The following is a 17,620-nucleotide window of genomic DNA, read 5'->3' as shown; positions in this document are numbered from 1 at the left end:
TTGTCTTACTGCTAGAGGAGACTGTCTGGGTCTTTGTTGTTTTCCTTCAGGTGTACGGGTCTCTCCCACCACCTGAAAGCAGAGCATTCCTTGAAAACATTTTGTAAACCAAAATGTCATAAAGCAGAGATGTAATTACCATGAATTTAGATGAAAATATTTTTGATCATTCTCCAGACCCCCCAAAAATGGCCTCTCAGTATTTTCGGATTCGCTGCTGGGCACATGACACAAAGGGAGATAAAGCACATCGGCTGACAGATACAATGCAGAGCTGGGCAGCTTGTGAGATGCGAGTGTGGTCCGTGTGGTCCCAGGGAAGGACTTGGGATTCTGCTCTCCCTGCTTGCGGTGAGCCCTGCCCCCGCCGACGCTCGCTGCCAAGCAAACACTGAACACTCTTTTGGCTCTTTACCCTTTTTTCATAAAAGTGAAAATCCTCTTCAGATTTATTTTAGGCAGTGAAAACAGGTAAAAGGTAGGTGCTCTGTGAAAGCCGAGAGGCTTACAAACGTTCGCAAAGAGGGGGACACCAGTGTTAGCAAGTGAGCCGTCTTTTTTGAACCTTTGCTGGCCAACCCAAAGATAGGTAGACTCTGATGTGTTGCATGATTTCTTGCCCTTTTTAAGACTTTGAACGATTGATAATATAAATCACATTTGATATTTCTGATCAAAGTCTACCTGTTTTTTGACTCATTCACTTTAGCTGAATTTTTAGGTTCTGTTTCTATGTTGTGAATAATAGTAATATTAAAGATTATAAAACATTTGGAAGACGCAAAAAAAGTGTTTTAAAAAGCCTCTGAACAATTCCACCAGTTAGCAATAAGCACCGTTTAGAGGACTTTCCATCTTTTCTTTTTTCTTTTTGGTAATTGCTAACATGCTGTTTATATAATTTCTCGTATCCTGGCTTTTTGTATGTGTGTTTTAAATTTTTATTTAAATTCCAGTTAGTTAACATACAGTTACATCAGTTTAACATACAGTGTTATATTAGTCTCAGGGGTACAACGCAGTGATTCCTCAATTCCACCCATCACCCGGTGCCCATCAGGACAAGTGCCCTCCTTAATCCCTGTCACCTAATTAACCCACCCCCCACCCTCTCCCCTCTGATAACCATCAGTTCTCTATAGTTAAGAGTTGCATGGAGCACTAGGTGTGGTGCATAAACAATGGATTTTGGAACACGGAAAATAAAATAAAATTTTAAAAGAAGAAAAAAAAAAAGAGTCTGCTTCTTGGTTTCTCTCTCTCTCTCTCTCTTTTTTTCCCCATGCTTGTTTCTGTTTTTTCACCTATCCTGTTATAGAGTGAGTACTTCCTCCTGTGGCTAAGAATTCTTTGCAATCACGATTTTAATGGCTGCTTGTGGATGTATGTATAAATTATTTAACCATCCCCAATTGTTGAATACTTCAATTAATATTTTTTCTACATAAGCCTGTGGTCAAATCAATGATTATTTTCTTAAAATAGATTTTCAGAAATGAATTGCCGGGTCACAGAGTGTATCTTCAATCAACAACACTTACTACCAAATTGTTTTCCAGAAAGTATCCATTTCATTATACCACTAACCAACTACGTTCCGCCTTTTTTAAAAACCTTAGATAATTTAGTAGTTGTGAATGATAATATCTCATTATTGCCTTGATTTGCATTTTTCTGGTTATAGAGACTTGGCTAGAATTTTGCAGAGTGAGGTGGTAGGAAAGGCCTCAAGGTGTAGATTTCATGATTATGAAGACATGAAGCACCTCCTTCTGTGTTGGCTCGGGGCTTTGCCTCCTCTTCCTGACGCTCTTGCACGTAAGAAAGTCAAAGCAACAAGGTGTACTCAGGATTTGGGGTCCAGACTAGCTATAGGGTTTTCAGAAAAGAACTTTCCGTGGCTGGAGGAATTCATGCTTCTCTCCCCCTGTCCCTCTTGCACTCACACACGTGAGCTCACACACGTGAGCTACATGGGCTCCCGTGCGGCCGTGTGCACAGGTCTGTGATGAACCGAAGTGTTTGAAAAGAACCTCTCTTCCAACATGCAGGTGGTCAGTCGTGAACTAAGGATGCCGATGTCTAACATCCACCTGCGTGGAACAAGCACAGAAACCGTCCCTAACACGAACGTCTCTGGAGGCTCCGTGGTGGCCGATCTCAACGGGCTGGCCGTGAAGGTAAAAATCACTGCGGCAGCGCCCAGACCTTCAGCCCCACCAGGCCAGACACACGGGCGGAGCTCGGAAGACACTGAGCTTTCATCCAGTTCTTGCCTCCTCCTCACACCCCCCTGGTGAAAACCTGCCTTCCCCCCGCATAGGACGTCCTCATTCCGGGAATATGGCTGCATGGATTTGGACTTGAACCTCTTGCCAGGACCATTACAAGGCTCTGTCCCTGCCCCTGAGTTTCACTGCCTTTCACTCAGGCTTCAAGTTGACAGAGCGAACTTTCCACAAAATACATCTGACCTGCCGTGTTTAAAAACAGCGGTCGGGGCTTTGCCAGCAGTCTGTCTCTTACGTCCTGACCTCAGCATGGGATTGTAGAGCCCCCCCGCCCCTGACCCTAGAATGTCAGTCTTTAAGACCGGCTCACACTTCAACCCTGACCACCACCCCCACCCCGGAAACCTTCCCCATCACCTCTCAAAGGGTCACTCTCCACCTTCTCTGTGTCCCGTGGGCCTCCTAAACAAAGCTCTGCAGTGGCACATATCTTGTAGTTTTGAAATTAGTGTTTGCCTGAAGTTATGATAATAATTTTGATTAAAAAATAATCCCTAGGATGCTTGTCAGACTCTACTAAGACGCCTTGAACCCATCATCAGCAAGAATCCTCAAGGCACTTGGAAGGATTGGGTGAGAATCACTGTCACTTTTGTGTTTTATGTTGGGGAAAAAAGGAGGGAGGAGAAATGTGTGAATTAAATATCACTTGAAATGGCACTTGAAAAGGTACTATAGTTCCATAATGATAAGTAAAGGTCTTTTGGCTCTCTGCACATGGCAATGATATCATAATGTGGTGGAGCAACTCTTGTATCTGGGAAAATCCTCCATTAGAGAAAAAGACTCTTTTTCCTACCTAAAACCCTTATTTTTAAGCCAGAAGTAATTAATGTTTCTTCTGAGGGATCCCAGGTATTTTCTAGATAATAGCTGTAAATCTATTTGTTTGGTTCCACCGTTCCTAAGCGGAAAGACAACACTACAATCATTCTATAAAAGTAAAACATCACATACGCATTCATTTAGAAATAGGAAACCAAGCCACTGGGTATGTATTCAACCGGTAGTAGGCACTAAATGCAGTGGAAATTTCAGTGGCTTCCTTAGATGTACTAGGAACTTTCAACCTAGTTGAAAGAGAAAACGCACACTCTGAAGTTGGCTAGCGCGCTTTTAAGGTAACAGGTTATAAAGTACCAGATGGTGTGGAGTGGCTGTCAGTAAAAGCTGAGAGTATGTGTCATGCTGACTGCTCTGGGATGTCACATTAAAAGCATCGGTCCGGGGAAACAGCTTAGAAATCGCCCTTAGAAATGGTTCCTGCTCTTCTACAGAGTTAGGACTCATTCTATAAATCATATTTACGGGGAATCTCAATCCTTCTGGGGCATCTTTATTTCTGCCCTCTGCCCTGTGCTCCCTGATCCAGAGATAGGCAGAGAGAGCCTGACTAAAGAGAGATACAGGACAAACAGCCAGCCCTCCGCCCTTGGGAGATGCTGCCGTTAGCACACTTTCTTCTCTAATGGCTGCACTTCCCACCTTTTTCTTTCTCAGACTTGGGGACTTGGACCTAATCCCCTCTTTTCTGTATATTAGTCAGCTGTGTGCCCTGCAGAGTCAGGAGAACCTTGGATGTCAGTGATACACTTTACCAAAATTAGGCCACTTTTTCTCTTTTTTTTTTTTTTAAAGATTTTATTTATTTATTTGAGAGAGAGAAAGAGCACGAGAGGGGAGAAGGTCAGAGGGAGAAGCAGACTCCCCATGGAGCTGGGAGCCCGATGTGGGACTTGATCCTGGGACTCCAGGATCATGACCTGAGCTGAAGGCAGTCGCTTAACCAACTGAGCCACCCAGGAGCCCCTAGGCCACTTTTCTAAGACCGATGAATGTCTGGTATTAAAATTAACCCCCCGACCACCCATTATTTCCTGGAACATCCCCTGTGGATAGGCTGTCTTTCCAGAAGACCCAGTGAGGTTCTTCATCAGCAGAACACCTGTTAGCCATGCTAGCCCAGACTACAGGGTTAACCTACCTCGGCGGTCATGGGAGATGGTCACGGGCACCGGACATGTGCAGTTACTACCAGCAGTGAACACGAGTGCTTGTGAAGTTGGAGAATGCAGAAAGGGAAACAGGAATCTTGGTTCTCTCTGCTTATTAGTACTGATAGCTGCCGTTCCCCTATAGTGGAACCAAGACAGAAGCCTCAATGAATCTTTCTTTAAACATCATCATTACATTGTCTTTCCTCTTGTTTCCCAGGCACAAGCTGCTTTTGATGAAAGCATTAGCCTTTCAGCTACTGGATACTTCAGGTAAAGATTCCTTTCAGTCACATGCTATGAATATTAACAGCTGTCGCTTGAGGAAGAGTTTTGAAAAAAAATTTTTTTGAAAAAAAAAATTGATTTTGGTAACCTTCTATTAACCCACTGTTATGCACAACATTCAGCTGCTAATTAATTCAAATGCCCAGAGAGGGTTCTGTTGGGAAAAATAGTCACATAAAATAAAATACGGCGGAACTGATGATTTGAGTCCTCCTAAGTGGTACTGGAGGGTTCTCTGAGGTTAGTGCTTGGAATCCACCGCAGTGGCCGGTTTTTCATTGAAAACTTAACGTATCCTTAAGAGACAAGAGTAAGGGAATGCAAATTAAACCCATAATCAGATAAACACCATTTCACACCTTCTAGATTGGCAAAAAAAGAAGGAACGTGACAATAAGCACATGCTGTCAAGACGCCAAACCATTGTCACTCAGCTCATTTGGAAAATAATTATCAGTTTGCTTTATTGGAAAATGAAAGCCATCAGGAAACAGGTCGATACCAGGAATAAGTACCAGAAGCATTTTTAACGGCCACCTCCAGGCTGGGAGCAGCAGAGGAGAGAAGAGGAGAAGGTGCCCGCTGGCTGCTGGCCTGCACTCCTCTTCTACCATGACACCCAGCTGGTGTCCTTAAGGAAGAGTCAGAGCGGGGCAGGCATGGAGACCAGAGAAGTAGCAAAGAAGAATGAGAGTCAGGCACCTGCTCCTGCAAACAGAAGGCTGAATCCTGGAGCCGGAAAGACAGATGGACAAGCAAATGTGCGCCTTCAAAATAGTGTTTGGTCCAAAATGCAGGTGAAATTCCCCAAATCTGATTCATCATTAACGAAAAGCAATAGGCTAGGGAACCTGAGAATGAGAGCACCTGACTTCTGGGTACAAAGAATCATTCATTGAATGTTCTTGTCAGACAAAAAGTTTAGTGAGAAAGAAGTACATATTTATTCAGCAGATTTATTGCGTGCGTTCCATGCTGACACACCATTGCAAAAGTGTGTCTCTCTGGTTTGCTGTCCGAGCAAACCGAACCCAGCCTCCTGTCGGTCTGTTTAACCACCGGGGTCTGCAGTTAGGGTGCTGAGTCACTTAACAGCGCTCCCCTCGAATTCTCTTTCCTGCAGGGGCTATGAGTCGGACATGAACTGGGACACAGGCAAAGGCCATCCTTTCCAGTATTTTGTTTACGGAGCTGCCTGCTCCGAGGTGGAAATAGACTGCCTGACGGGAGCTCATAAGGTCAGTACCAGTGGGGAAGGTCTTCAGGTTGTACGTCAGATAGACCTAAACTGCACACATGACCCCTGTCTGGGCACCACGGAAGCACTGTGCTTCTGGCTAAGGATGGTTTCTCTGTTACCAGAAAAAAATAGAAGCTCAGCCATTGCCTTGGTATTGTGGTCCCTTCCATGGAAAACAAGCGGTGGCCTCCTTTCTTTCTTTTCCTGGCTCTTTTAAATGGAATCAGGAAAGAAACCACTTCAAGGAGGAAACACAGCTTAAAGAAAGCTTTCATGTAGACTGTGGGTCTAACCAGCAGTCCTGACCTCTCATGGGAAATGCCGTCATATGACATTTTGAAGGATTTCATGAGCACCCATAACCTGCTAACAAGCACCAAGGTCTATCCTGGGGACGTTAGTGGCCAGCTTTTGATATCTTTTATCTAGCTGGATCCTGCTTTTTAGACAGTTTAAGGGCATCCTTATGCTTTTAAGGGATGCAGTGAGGAGATATGCCCACAGTTTGTCTCTCTCTCTCTCTCTCTCTCTCTTTCTCACACACATACACACACACACACACACACACACACAGACATACACACTTGTGTTTCAAGGAGAGTTTCTCCTCTTGTAGCTGGGTCCTTGTGGGTCAATGAAGCTACTTACTGGCCATTGTTTATAATAATAAATGATCATTAATACATTCAATAGGGCTGTGATACCCTCACAACTGTCATGTAATAATCTGTCCCAAAATTTACCCAGAAGCAAGCTCTAGGTCTTGATATTTCCAAACATACTTTGTGACTATTATCTTGGATTATGGTAAGATGTAACTTTTCATTTAGTTGGTGTCCAGCGTCTATGTTTTTAAAACTAGAATCAACCGGATCTTTGAAATTGTATACACCTCTATTGAACCTGCTGGGTAAAGTATCTGGTTTGTCTGGAATCTAACTCAGACCAGATCACTTTTTGGGTACCTTGGACTGAGACAAAACAATGATCATTCTAAGCATGGTTTTCATGCTAGAGTAGCTGTCCTCTTTTAGGTCACTAGAAACTTCTCTTATGCTAACCGATTTCTACATCACCTTCTCCCTCAAAGAAAAATTTGGTGAAATCTTAATCACTTGGGTTTTCTTTATCTGTATATGACTTGGCCTTGTTAAGAGCTGAGAATAAGGTAATAATTAGCTTCAGTATGAAATTCTAAGGTGTGTTCTTATAACTTAGTTGAACAATCTCAAGAGATGTACTAAATAGTCTTTTTATCAGATGCATTCAAAAACGCGAGATCTGTGGTTCCGGTTAGGTTCCGAGATTAGGTAGACCCCTAGGTAAAGGGCTCTAATGCAACATGCCAGCAGGTGCCCTCCGTGGAGGCCTATTTCTCAGTCATTCTCCGTGTGTTGTTAGAACTGTTCTTATTCCTACAAAATCTCCCTCACTTTGAACCTACATCTCTATATTACTTCTCTATTGCTGTGTAACAAATTTCCCTTAAGTTTGGCAGCTGAAGTAACAAATATTTATTAACCAACAGCATTCTGAGGGCCAGAAATCCGGGAGTGGCTTCTCTGGGTGATTCAGGCTCAGGGTTTTCCACAAGGTCACCATCAAGTTGTGAAGGAGGGAGCGCCGCAGTCATCCCAAAGCTCAGTGGCGGCTGGAAAATCTGATTCCAAGTCCCGTCACCTGCTTGTTGGCAGGAAGCCTCAGTTCCTTACTGGCTGTTGGTCAGAAGTTTCCATTCCTTACGACAAGGACCTCTCTATGGGACGTCTTGGCGTTCTCAGGGCACACAAGCTGCCCCCCCAAACCCAGAGGGACTGATGCAAAGAACAAGAGAGTATGAGCCCATGAGAGCACCAGACAGCAGCCGCAGCCCTTTGTGCCCCAGCTCGGGGTGAGGTACCAGCACTTCCACATACCCTGTCGGCCGCAAACTAACCTTGGCAGAGTGTGGGAGGGGACTCCATCAGGAGGTGAAGCCAGCATGTGGGGGTCGTCACAGGCCATCCTGGAGGCCGGCTAACGCTGCAGACTTGAGAGCACCTCCTTGCCAGAGGTGCAAGGGAGGCCACGGGGCTGCCAGCAGGCCAGCCTGGCCAGTGCCGTCACAGAGAGCTTCACATCTCATCATGTCCTTAAAGAAGAGAGGTGTTTTAGTTTATTAGAATGAAACGTCCTGGGTCCCTATCTGATTTTCTTCAGAAAAAATGTTAGATGAAAGTCCCAAATCAAATAAGAGAACTCTTGGGTTTCCGTTGTCCCATTAATAGTTAGAAGTAGTATCTGTTGGTCATGGCAGAGGTCACGATGTCCCATAAAAAAAGGTACAGACTTGGTGGAGAGCAGAGAGGTTCCCAGGAACCCGGCTGGGCCTGCTGTATCCCTCATTCGTAGCTCCTCAGGAGCTTCTGGTCACCGAGTTCTGCTTTAGATCTATCTTTCCTCTGCTTTCAGAGTGAAACATCTACAACAGCAGGTCACAGTGGAGACTTTGTTGGCTGATGCGTCAGTGTCACCCAGCCAGCCGGGCTCTGGGTGTTGGGTTGTGTGGTAGCCATAGGGTTTTTCAACAAGGATCGTGAGGGCTGTAAACATTTTCTGTGTCACAGATTATGTCTTCTGTGCAGGATTGAACTCAGTAAGTTACGTCACTCAGCCCGTACAGTCAAATCAATACTTTTCTCTCCTGTTGTTCCTGAAGAAAAAAAAAAAAAATCCATGCTTAAGCTACTTGAGTACATGTGTAACTTGAAAGTTATACATGCTAGCTTTTGTGACCTAATAAAATCTTTGTTGATTCTTTCTCCTGAAATATATTGTGGCCCCCAAAAATGTTCTATGCCAATGGCATCCTGGCAGGAACTGTCTCTCAGGCTTCTCTCCTAAGCTGTGTTCATTAAAATAAACAATTTTGCTCTTTTTTATTACCAGAACATCAGAACAGACATTGTCATGGATGTTGGCTGCAGCATAAATCCAGCCCTTGACATAGGCCAGGTACGTGTACCTCCTTCGTGTCAACCCCCTTGGTGAAAGCCAGAACCGCCGTGGGGGTCTGTGGGGAAAACATCCCATCCAGCTTGTTCGTCCTCTTAGCTTTCTGCCCCTGTAGTCAGAACCCGTCTATCCAGGCCGGCCGCAAAACTCAAATCTCTTTTTGTTTAAAAAATGGGAAGGAAACAAAGATGTTGTGAGTAGTTTTAGAAGAGACATGCGGCCTGTGACTGAGGAGCTTGAGGGAGGCAGAAGAAGCAAGCCGGGAGGGGTCAGAATGCGCCCAGTACCCCTGGGATCAGAAGTAGACTGGAGGCTAAGTGTGATATCTTGGGCCTACAATGGACTCCCCCTTTGAGGAGTTTAAAGTCGTGTTGGGATGATACCAGATAGTTACAGCAGTCGCTATTAATAACAGGTAGCCTGTTTGGCCCACGGTCATCTTTTATTTAAATTTGAAATAATTGACAAAATTAAGAATCACCAGCTGCCTTACATAAGTATTCGAATGGGTAGTGTTTCTTGGAAACGGAAAATTTCCCAGCACAGGCGCTGCATTTCCATGAGGAAAAGTCATGGCTGCCTTTTTAAGAGAAGCACGCACTCTGGGATTCTCGGACTCAGGACTCACCTGGAAGCTTGACTCACTTTCTTTACCTTTCTCCTACCTGTGGGCAACTCAGCTTACTACCCGCAGTTCAGAACATAATCTGAGGTACTCTCCCATCATGACTCGTGTCCCTGGAGAAGGGGAAGAACGTGTGGGTTGGAGAGATCAAAGCAGGCTTCAGGATGAAGTCGTCAAGGAATGAGCAGGAAAAAGCATTCTGGGAGGGAGAAGAGCGGAGGACCTAAAGAAAAGACAGGAAATCCAGCCAACTTTGTGTTCAGGGCTAGTGGAGGGCAGGGGAGGGGCTGACAATGGTGGCGAGTGCCTTCGTGGCCTGGGTCGGTGGAGTGGAAAGGGCAGCTATGGGCAGGGACTGGAAGGGGGCCCACTTGGAGGAGGTGCCCCAAAGACAGGCGCCTGCCTTAGTGCGTGGAGGTGATGTGGCCTGGGGTGCAGTCTAGGCTTTTAGGAAGATTCATATAACATGGCGTTTGAGAAGGTTCTCCCCACAAATAGACACAAGGAAGGGTGGTGGGTGAGGTGGAAAAAATAGGGCCACAGCAAGGAAGTATACACAGAGGAGACCCAGAAGTCAGACGTGTGGGGAGCCAGTTTGGCCCACATGCTGACATCTAAGATTACAGCATCCTAAAGCTCTGTGAAGCTTTGGGCACACGCACTTCACGTAACAAGCGAGGGAACGGAGTCTGGAAATGAGAAGCCAGACCCACTCATGGGCGAGGATGGTGAGATGAGATGAGGGGACTCTCAGAGCCCTGTCGGTGTGCTGAGGGCTACAGACAGATCAGTCAAGAAGGTTCTTTCTGGCTCACGGACAGAAAAAAGGAGGGCCTCTGGGCACAGGCTGTTTGAGGCCTCCTCCAGAATCGTACTTTCACTGCCAGACTGAGATTCAAAGTCAAGTTCTTTGACTTCATACTTCGCACTGAATAAGATGCTTCGATATATTTTGAGGTAAACTTCTAAGTAAACCTTCAGAGACATCTTCCAGGACATGCCAAAAACCCACTTACACTGGATTTTAAAAATTCGAATAAACAGCGTGAAGTTGAATTGCTCCGGTTGATTGTATTTTCTCATAAATGGAAATTCCTTTCCTTCCCTCCCAGATTGAAGGCGCATTTATTCAAGGCGTGGGGCTTTATACAATAGAGGAGCTACAGTATTCTCCTCAGGGTGTCCTGCACACTCGCGGTCCAAACCAGTATAAAATCCCTGCTGTCTGCGACATCCCCACGGAATTGCACATTTCTTTCTTGCCCCCGTCTCGAAGCTCAAATACCCTGTATTCCTCAAAGGTAAGCTGTGCTTGGCAAACAAGTCCAAGTTTATGTGACTTTGTGGTACCTCTGCAGGCGGCCAGGGGAGGTGCCCTCATTTCTTGGTGGTTTGGGGTTTTTACCAGACTTCTAGAAGAAAAGACCCTGTTGAACATTTTAATTATAAATTAATTTAACAATGTTACAGTTCTTTTTAAATACTTCAAATTTTAGAGCCTAACATGACTCCTGTTACCATCAGGTTGTATCTGATTTTTCGTTGTGCAGTAATCACCTCGTACCTGTATTTCCTTTCTCCCTTTGGCATCATTTCCTTAGGCAGGAATCCTGAGAATGAGAATACTAGGTTAAAATATTAAATTACTTTTTAAAAAGTAAAACATTACATATGTAATAATGTTTCATAAGGGCACCTGGGTGGCTCAGTAGGTGGGGTATCTGATACTTGGCTCTCAGGGTTGGGCCTGGTTAGTACTTGGATGGGAGTCCAATACTTGGTTCTGACTTAGGTCATGATCTCCTGGGTTGTGGGATTGAGCCCCCTACTGGGCTCTGCCCTCAGTGGAGAGACGGCTTGAGGATTCTCTCTCCGCCCCACCCCCCTCACACATGTGCACACACTCTCTAAAATAATATTTCATATAGGCATCTCTACACATGTTTACCTATAGATGCGCATATATATATATACATACGGATACAAAGAGAGAGTCATAATCTCGCTGACTTTTTTCCCTTCAAGGGTCTAGGAGAGTCTGGGCTATTCCTGGGCTGTTCAGTGTTTTTTGCCATTCATGACGCAGTGAACGCAGCACGACGGGAGAGAGGCCTGTTTGGACCATTAAAGCTCAACAGTCCGCTGACCCCAGAGAAGATTCGAATGGCCTGTGAAGATAAGTTCACAAAAATGGTATAATCTGCTCAGAAAATTCTGACTTTTTGTCCCCTGTCCTTTGAGTCAAGTTTTATTAACCCACCATGGTGGCTTTCCACGGAAGAGAAGGTGACAGGAATCTTAAGGGCACTTGGGCCTAGGAAGAGCCCACAGACCCTGAGAAGGGAGGTGTTCCTCGGCCTGGTCCTGCCCGCCCCTCGGCGGGGCTCAGCTCCACTCGACGTACAAACAGAGTTCGTTGCTCTTCCGTCAGCTTCGTGTTCCTCCTTAGTTCTGTTCCCTTCCCAGGACATATCGGTCAGGAACGGGAGCTCATGAATTCTTCCCTGAACCTGAGACACCCAGGCCAAGAATATGGGCCACGCCAACAGTCTGTCCCACTCTAGCCGATCAGATACTTGAGAAAGTGCGTGTAATTCCCGATTTCAGCTGTAGAGTGGGAGGGGCCCTTTCCGGCCCAAGCCCAAGAGCAGAATTCGTCCTGCATGAACACCCCTGCAAAGCAAACATCTCCGCTCTCCTCGGTCCCTTTCAGTGATTAGATTTTAGCTGTGGACGAAAGTCATGCTGTTGACACTGACCCCCTGACTATATGCAAGGTAGTCCTTACATTGAGGGGAGAGCTCCCTCCTCTTCCTCCTCTCAGTGCTGGCTCTGTGTGGTCCCCCTTACAGCTTGTCCTAAGCCCCATGAGTCACCTCTCCACTACGGAGGAACACAGAGACTAATTCCACTTTTCATTTGTCCCTCTTCAAGGGTGAACTGACAACTCTTGTAGCTGCCTCACCCTGACTCCCTGTCCTGTCCCAGAGTCTCCCACGCTTCTCATGTTGTCGCTCTGAGACCTCGCCTTGTCCTGGTCACCCTCTGGGTGGTTTTCCTCCTGTTTTGTTTTATGCTATTTTTCACCGTTGCAAAGGTTTTCCAAATTGCAAACCTCCACGTTTATTCTTTTATTCCAGATCTCAAGAGACAAACCCGGATCCTATGTTCCTTGGAATGTACCCATATGAATCCAATACGAACTTCCGGGAAAATGGGACTCCTCTTCCAACATAGCAATGTCTCCAGTCTTTATGCTTGAAGATGCTAGGTCAGAAAGATAAATGCTCACAGTTTAGAAATCATTTCACAGAGTACTGCTTTTATATGAGGCTGATTTTAAATGTTCCATTTGGATTTTGATAGATATGCTTAAGCAATTTAGAAATCATATTTTAAGTAGCACAAATACTAACTGGTTTCCTCTAGAATGATATTCTCCATTACTCTGTTTCTTAAATCCATCCAGCTGAATGGAATAGAAGATGATGATTTGTATGTGATTCATATTTGGCTTGTATCCACCAACAGAAATTACACTGCCTAGTGAAAGGCAATTTTCTAAATAATTTTATTAGTAGTGTGAACTGTAAAGTTGTCATTTTCTCACATGTCCCCATCTGCTATCAGCCTCCTTTTATTGTCAAAATGGATCTAGGCACTATATCCAAGCATCTGTGGAACTAAAGAAAAAAAATGGATAAATTAGACTTCATCAAAGCTAAAAACTTTCTGCTTCAAAAGATTCTACAAGGAATTGAAAGACAAACCACAGAATGGTAGGAAATATTTGCAAATCATCTATTTAATAAAAATGTATTATGCAGAATATATTTTTAAAAATCTCACAACTCAGCAATAAAAGGATAAATAACACAATTTAAAAATGGACAAAGGAATTGTACAGATATTTCCCCAAAGCAGATATATAAATGGCCAATAAGCACATAAAAAGATGCTTGCAGTCAATAGTCATTAAGGAAATGCTAATGAAAACCACAACGGAAAACATTTCATTCCCAATAGGATGGCTATAATCAAAATGACGGATAATACTAAGTGTTGGTAAGGATGTGGAGAAATCGGAACCCTTATCCATTGCCAGGAAGAATGAAAATGGTGCAGACACTGGAAAAAAAAATTGGCAGTTCCTCAAAGAGTTAAGCATGGAATTACCAAATGACCACTCCTAAGTATACACTCAAGAGAATTGGAAACATATGTACACACACAGACTTGTACACAAATGTTCATAATATTACTCTTAACAATGAAAATTGGAAACAACCCAACTGTATCAACTGATAACAAAATATGTTACACAACGGGTGGTACATCCATACAAAGGAATATTATTCATCCATACAGAAGAATGAAATACTGACATATTCTACAACATGGTTGAAAGTAGCCAGTGAAAGTAGCCAGACCCCAAAGGCTACATATTGTATTATTTATTCCCTCTACGTAAAACTTCAAGAATAAGCAAATTCATGGAAACAGAAAGTCAATTAGTAGTTTCCAGGGGTAAGGAGGTGATTGCTAATGGATACAGAAGGTTTCTTTTTGGGGGTGATGAAAATGTTCTGGAATTAGAGAGTAGTGATAGTTGTACAAGCTGTGAAAATACTAAAAAACCACTGAATTACACACATTAAAAGCATGTATTTCATCTCAATATTTTTTAAAAAGCATACGTGGAGAGAAACAGAAAATGTGGGAAAGATTAAGAAGTTGTGACAATCTTAAGAAATTAATCCCAGTGGCCTTCAGTGACAATACTTCAAAGAGGGCTGAGCAGCAGGACAAAAATCACTGAAAAATTCCATTTGCATTCATGGCAGAAAAAAAAAATATCTACACTGAAGTATTAAATACTAGAGACTAACGGATGTCACCTTCTCCCTGTCACACCCTCAACTCAAGAACTTTTGGTGGATGTGTCTCAAAGACACCTCAAACTTGTCAGTACAGCCACCCCCGAGATGCTAAGCCAGAAATGAGGGATTGATCCCAGAGGCTCCATTCTCTGGGTGCACACACCTGCTCAGGTATGAAGTCCTGTCAGTCCACCTCAGAGAAAGCTACATCTGTGCCTCCCTCTCTTTATTCCCATGGCTACGGTGTTGTTCCAAGCCACCATTATTTCTAACCCATGTGGTAGTCTCCTTATGACTGTCCTACATTCATTTTGCTTCCCGTCTAAACTGTTCTTCAGATTAAAGTGAAAGATACAAGTTTATGGATAAACACACACACACACAATGAGATTATGTTCACCCTTACTTAAAACCCTTCAGTGGCTTCCATTTCATTCCACCAGAAAGTATCCCAAGTCTCCAAGATGGCCTATGTTCCCTCTGTGATCTGGCCCCAGACCATCTCTCCAGCGTTGTCTCACGACCCCCATTTTTAGCATCAGAATTTCCCATTCTGTTTCTCACTCTGGAACCTTGGTCATCTGCCTGAAAAGTGCTATCACTTCCATCCTTCCTTTTGTCTGCAACAATGTCGTGCTTCTTAAATTTTAAAATGCACACAAATAACTTGAAGATGTTGCTAAAATGTAATCAAGCGATCCCAGAAGCAAGAAGGTATGATGGAAGTGGTCCATCTAGAATCAAGCACAAATGGGATCAGAAGGAACCCAGTTATCTGCTGCTGTTGTGTGAGCATCTCTCCTGCAGTTTATACCCATGGCTACACAGTGGTGTAAGAGATCCCTTAGGACAAGCTGAGGGAGAAGGAAAATGTCTGAGCGTGGCTCACAAATGGGTTGGTTGGAGAAAGTCCAAGCTTCATTCACAAATCAGTATGTGCATACAAGCCAGATACAGGCAGTCACTGCACTACAGACCCACTCAGAGGTGGTTAGGGGATATTTTCCCAATGGGCAGTGTTTTGGGTTTTGCACCTGGTTATCGATTCTATGTAGAAAAGAGAGTGGCCCAAGGTTAGGGTATATATGCATAGCAGCAAATGGTTTGGCCAGCTGGGCAGGAACTGGAATATGGGGGACAAGAGGCTCATGAATGGGTACATGGGGATGGGCACAATGTGTCAAAATGTTCATATTGCACATTAGAAATGTTAACTCCTTGCTACATAAATTTAGAAAAAATAATGGGGAAAACTTACCTGTCTTCCATTCACAAAACAAGTTCATCTGACTCCTCTGAATGAGCCGTTGTGCCAAAATAACTGGCTGGACATTACGAAGTTGCACCGAAAGCACTTGCTGCTGTGTCTACCTTAGACCGTGCTGGTGAAGGCTGTAGAGAAACAGACTCTCTTGTGCATGACTCATTGAACTAGTACATACAATTTGGAAAATGATTTAGTTGGGCCTCTCAGCAATCCCACCCAGAAATCCCAGTTCCAGTTGTAACCTCCTACCATGAAAGAGACGCTGAACACCAAGTACATACACAAAATGGCATTGATCTTAGCCATCTCTGCCATTGGTCCCCCCACTACCTGACACAGTGTGGGAAGAGTCATGATGACAATGCTGGATGTTATCCCTCCACATAGCTGCTGAATGTCCAGCCTGCCCCCACCCAAAAGAGAACTGGCCCCCCAAGTTAGCACCATCCTTCCAGGAGACCAATTAGCCCCTGGGGGCACACTGACAACTCCACTCTGCAAGGAGCAGTGTTTTATCTTAACAGAAACAGACATGCATTCTGGTTAAAAGTTTGCCTTGTCTGCCTGTATGGCCTGAGCCATCACTACCTATGGGCCTGTGTGGTGCTAAGTGCACCCTTGTAAGGTCCCCACATAACACTGCATCAGACCAGTTTATAGCCAAGCAAAGGCATCTGCACTCCAGCAATGGGGTGAGAGTATGACACGCAACCCACTGGTCCTATCACATCTGTACCATTGAGACATGGCTCATCTGATAGGGCAATGGAATGGCCTACAGAAATGCCAGCTAGGAGCCTTGGGAGGTTGCAGTTCCATCCTCCAGGAAGCAAGATACTCAAAATCGGAGGGACAGGTAACAAGCTAGACATTTATAGCAGATTATGGTTAATATTCATTGTATATAATTAAGTTCTTTAAATTGATAAGTCAAAAACCTAATAGAAAATAGTCAAAGGACAGAAGAATAAATACAAATATTTACTAAATGTATAGCTAGTTGGAAAAACCTCAAAATAAGAAATGCCAATTATGGACTGTCCGCCCACATATTTGAAAATGGTAGCATGGATAACATGCAGTGTTGGTGTAGGCTGTGGGGGAGCAGACATTCTCTCGTCCGTGATTTGCCACGTTGGCACACACATTTTGGAAGGTGAGTGAGTTGGACCTCACCTCGCAGCATGCTTACCCTTCAACCCAGAAATTACAGTTCTCTGATTTTGTGCAACAGAAATACTTGCTCGGGCCGCATTAAAGCCTAAGAGTTTTCATCACAACATTGTTTGTAATAGTGGAAAATGGAAAACAAATGAATGTGAGCTTATAGAGGACCATTTACAGCAATAATGAAAAGGCCAACAGACCCGCATCACTCAGCATCAAGGAAATACAAATCAAAACCACAATGAGATACCACCTCACACCAGTCAGAATGGCAAAATTAACAAGTCAGGAAACGACACATGTTGGCAGGGATGTGGAGAAAGGGGAACCCTCCCACACTGTTGGTGGGAATGCAAGCTGGAGCAGCCACTCTGGAAAACAGCATGGAGGTTCCTCAAAAAGTTGAAAATAGAGCTACCCTATGACCCCACAATTGCACTACTGGGCATTAATCCAAAGGTTCCAAAAATACTGATTTAAAGGGGCACCTATACCCCAATGTTCATAGCAGCAATGTCCACAATAGCCAAACTATGGAAAAAGCCTAGATGTCCATCAACAGATGAATGGATAAAGAAGATGTGGTGTACATATACAGTGGAGTACTGTGCAGCCACCAAGAAAAAACAAAACCTTGCTATCTGCAACGACGTGGATGGAACTAGAGGCTATTACGCTAAATAAAGTCAATCAGTCCGAGAAAGACAAATACCATATGACTTCACTCATACGTGGAATTTAAGAAACAAAACAGATGAACATAGGGGAAGGGAAGGAAAAATAAGATAAAGACAGAGAGGAAGGCAAACCATAAGAGATGACTTTTTTAAAGATTTTATTATTTATTTATTTATTTATTTGACAGGGAGAGAGC

The 17,620-nt window shown here is 44.1% G+C and overlaps 1 protein-coding gene across 1 annotated transcript in view; it reads left to right on the top strand.

The window, feature by feature from the left end:
• LOC116869145 (aldehyde oxidase) overlaps window positions 1-13,043 on the top strand; it is an 80,015-nt gene extending 66,972 nt beyond the window's left edge. The window contains exons 28-35 of the mRNA XM_032860125.1: window positions 2,052-2,180; window positions 2,790-2,864; window positions 4,506-4,558; window positions 5,697-5,811; window positions 8,742-8,807; window positions 10,545-10,733; window positions 11,458-11,625; window positions 12,573-13,043. Coding sequence (XP_032716016.1) covers window positions 2,052-2,180; window positions 2,790-2,864; window positions 4,506-4,558; window positions 5,697-5,811; window positions 8,742-8,807; window positions 10,545-10,733; window positions 11,458-11,625; window positions 12,573-12,623 — 846 coding nt within the window. The 3' untranslated portion in view covers window positions 12,624-13,043. The remainder of the gene's footprint in view (window positions 1-2,051; window positions 2,181-2,789; window positions 2,865-4,505; window positions 4,559-5,696; window positions 5,812-8,741; window positions 8,808-10,544; window positions 10,734-11,457; window positions 11,626-12,572) is intronic.
• Window positions 13,044-17,620: the final 4,577 nt, after the last annotated feature.

This window comes from Lontra canadensis, unplaced genomic scaffold (assembly GCF_010015895.1).
Source record: "Lontra canadensis isolate GAN:19392208 unplaced genomic scaffold, GSC_riverotter_1.0 scaffold18, whole genome shotgun sequence".
In the NCBI taxonomy this organism is placed as follows: domain Eukaryota; kingdom Metazoa; phylum Chordata; class Mammalia; order Carnivora; family Mustelidae; genus Lontra; species Lontra canadensis.
This window is presented reverse-complemented; position numbering and strand designations above follow the sequence as displayed.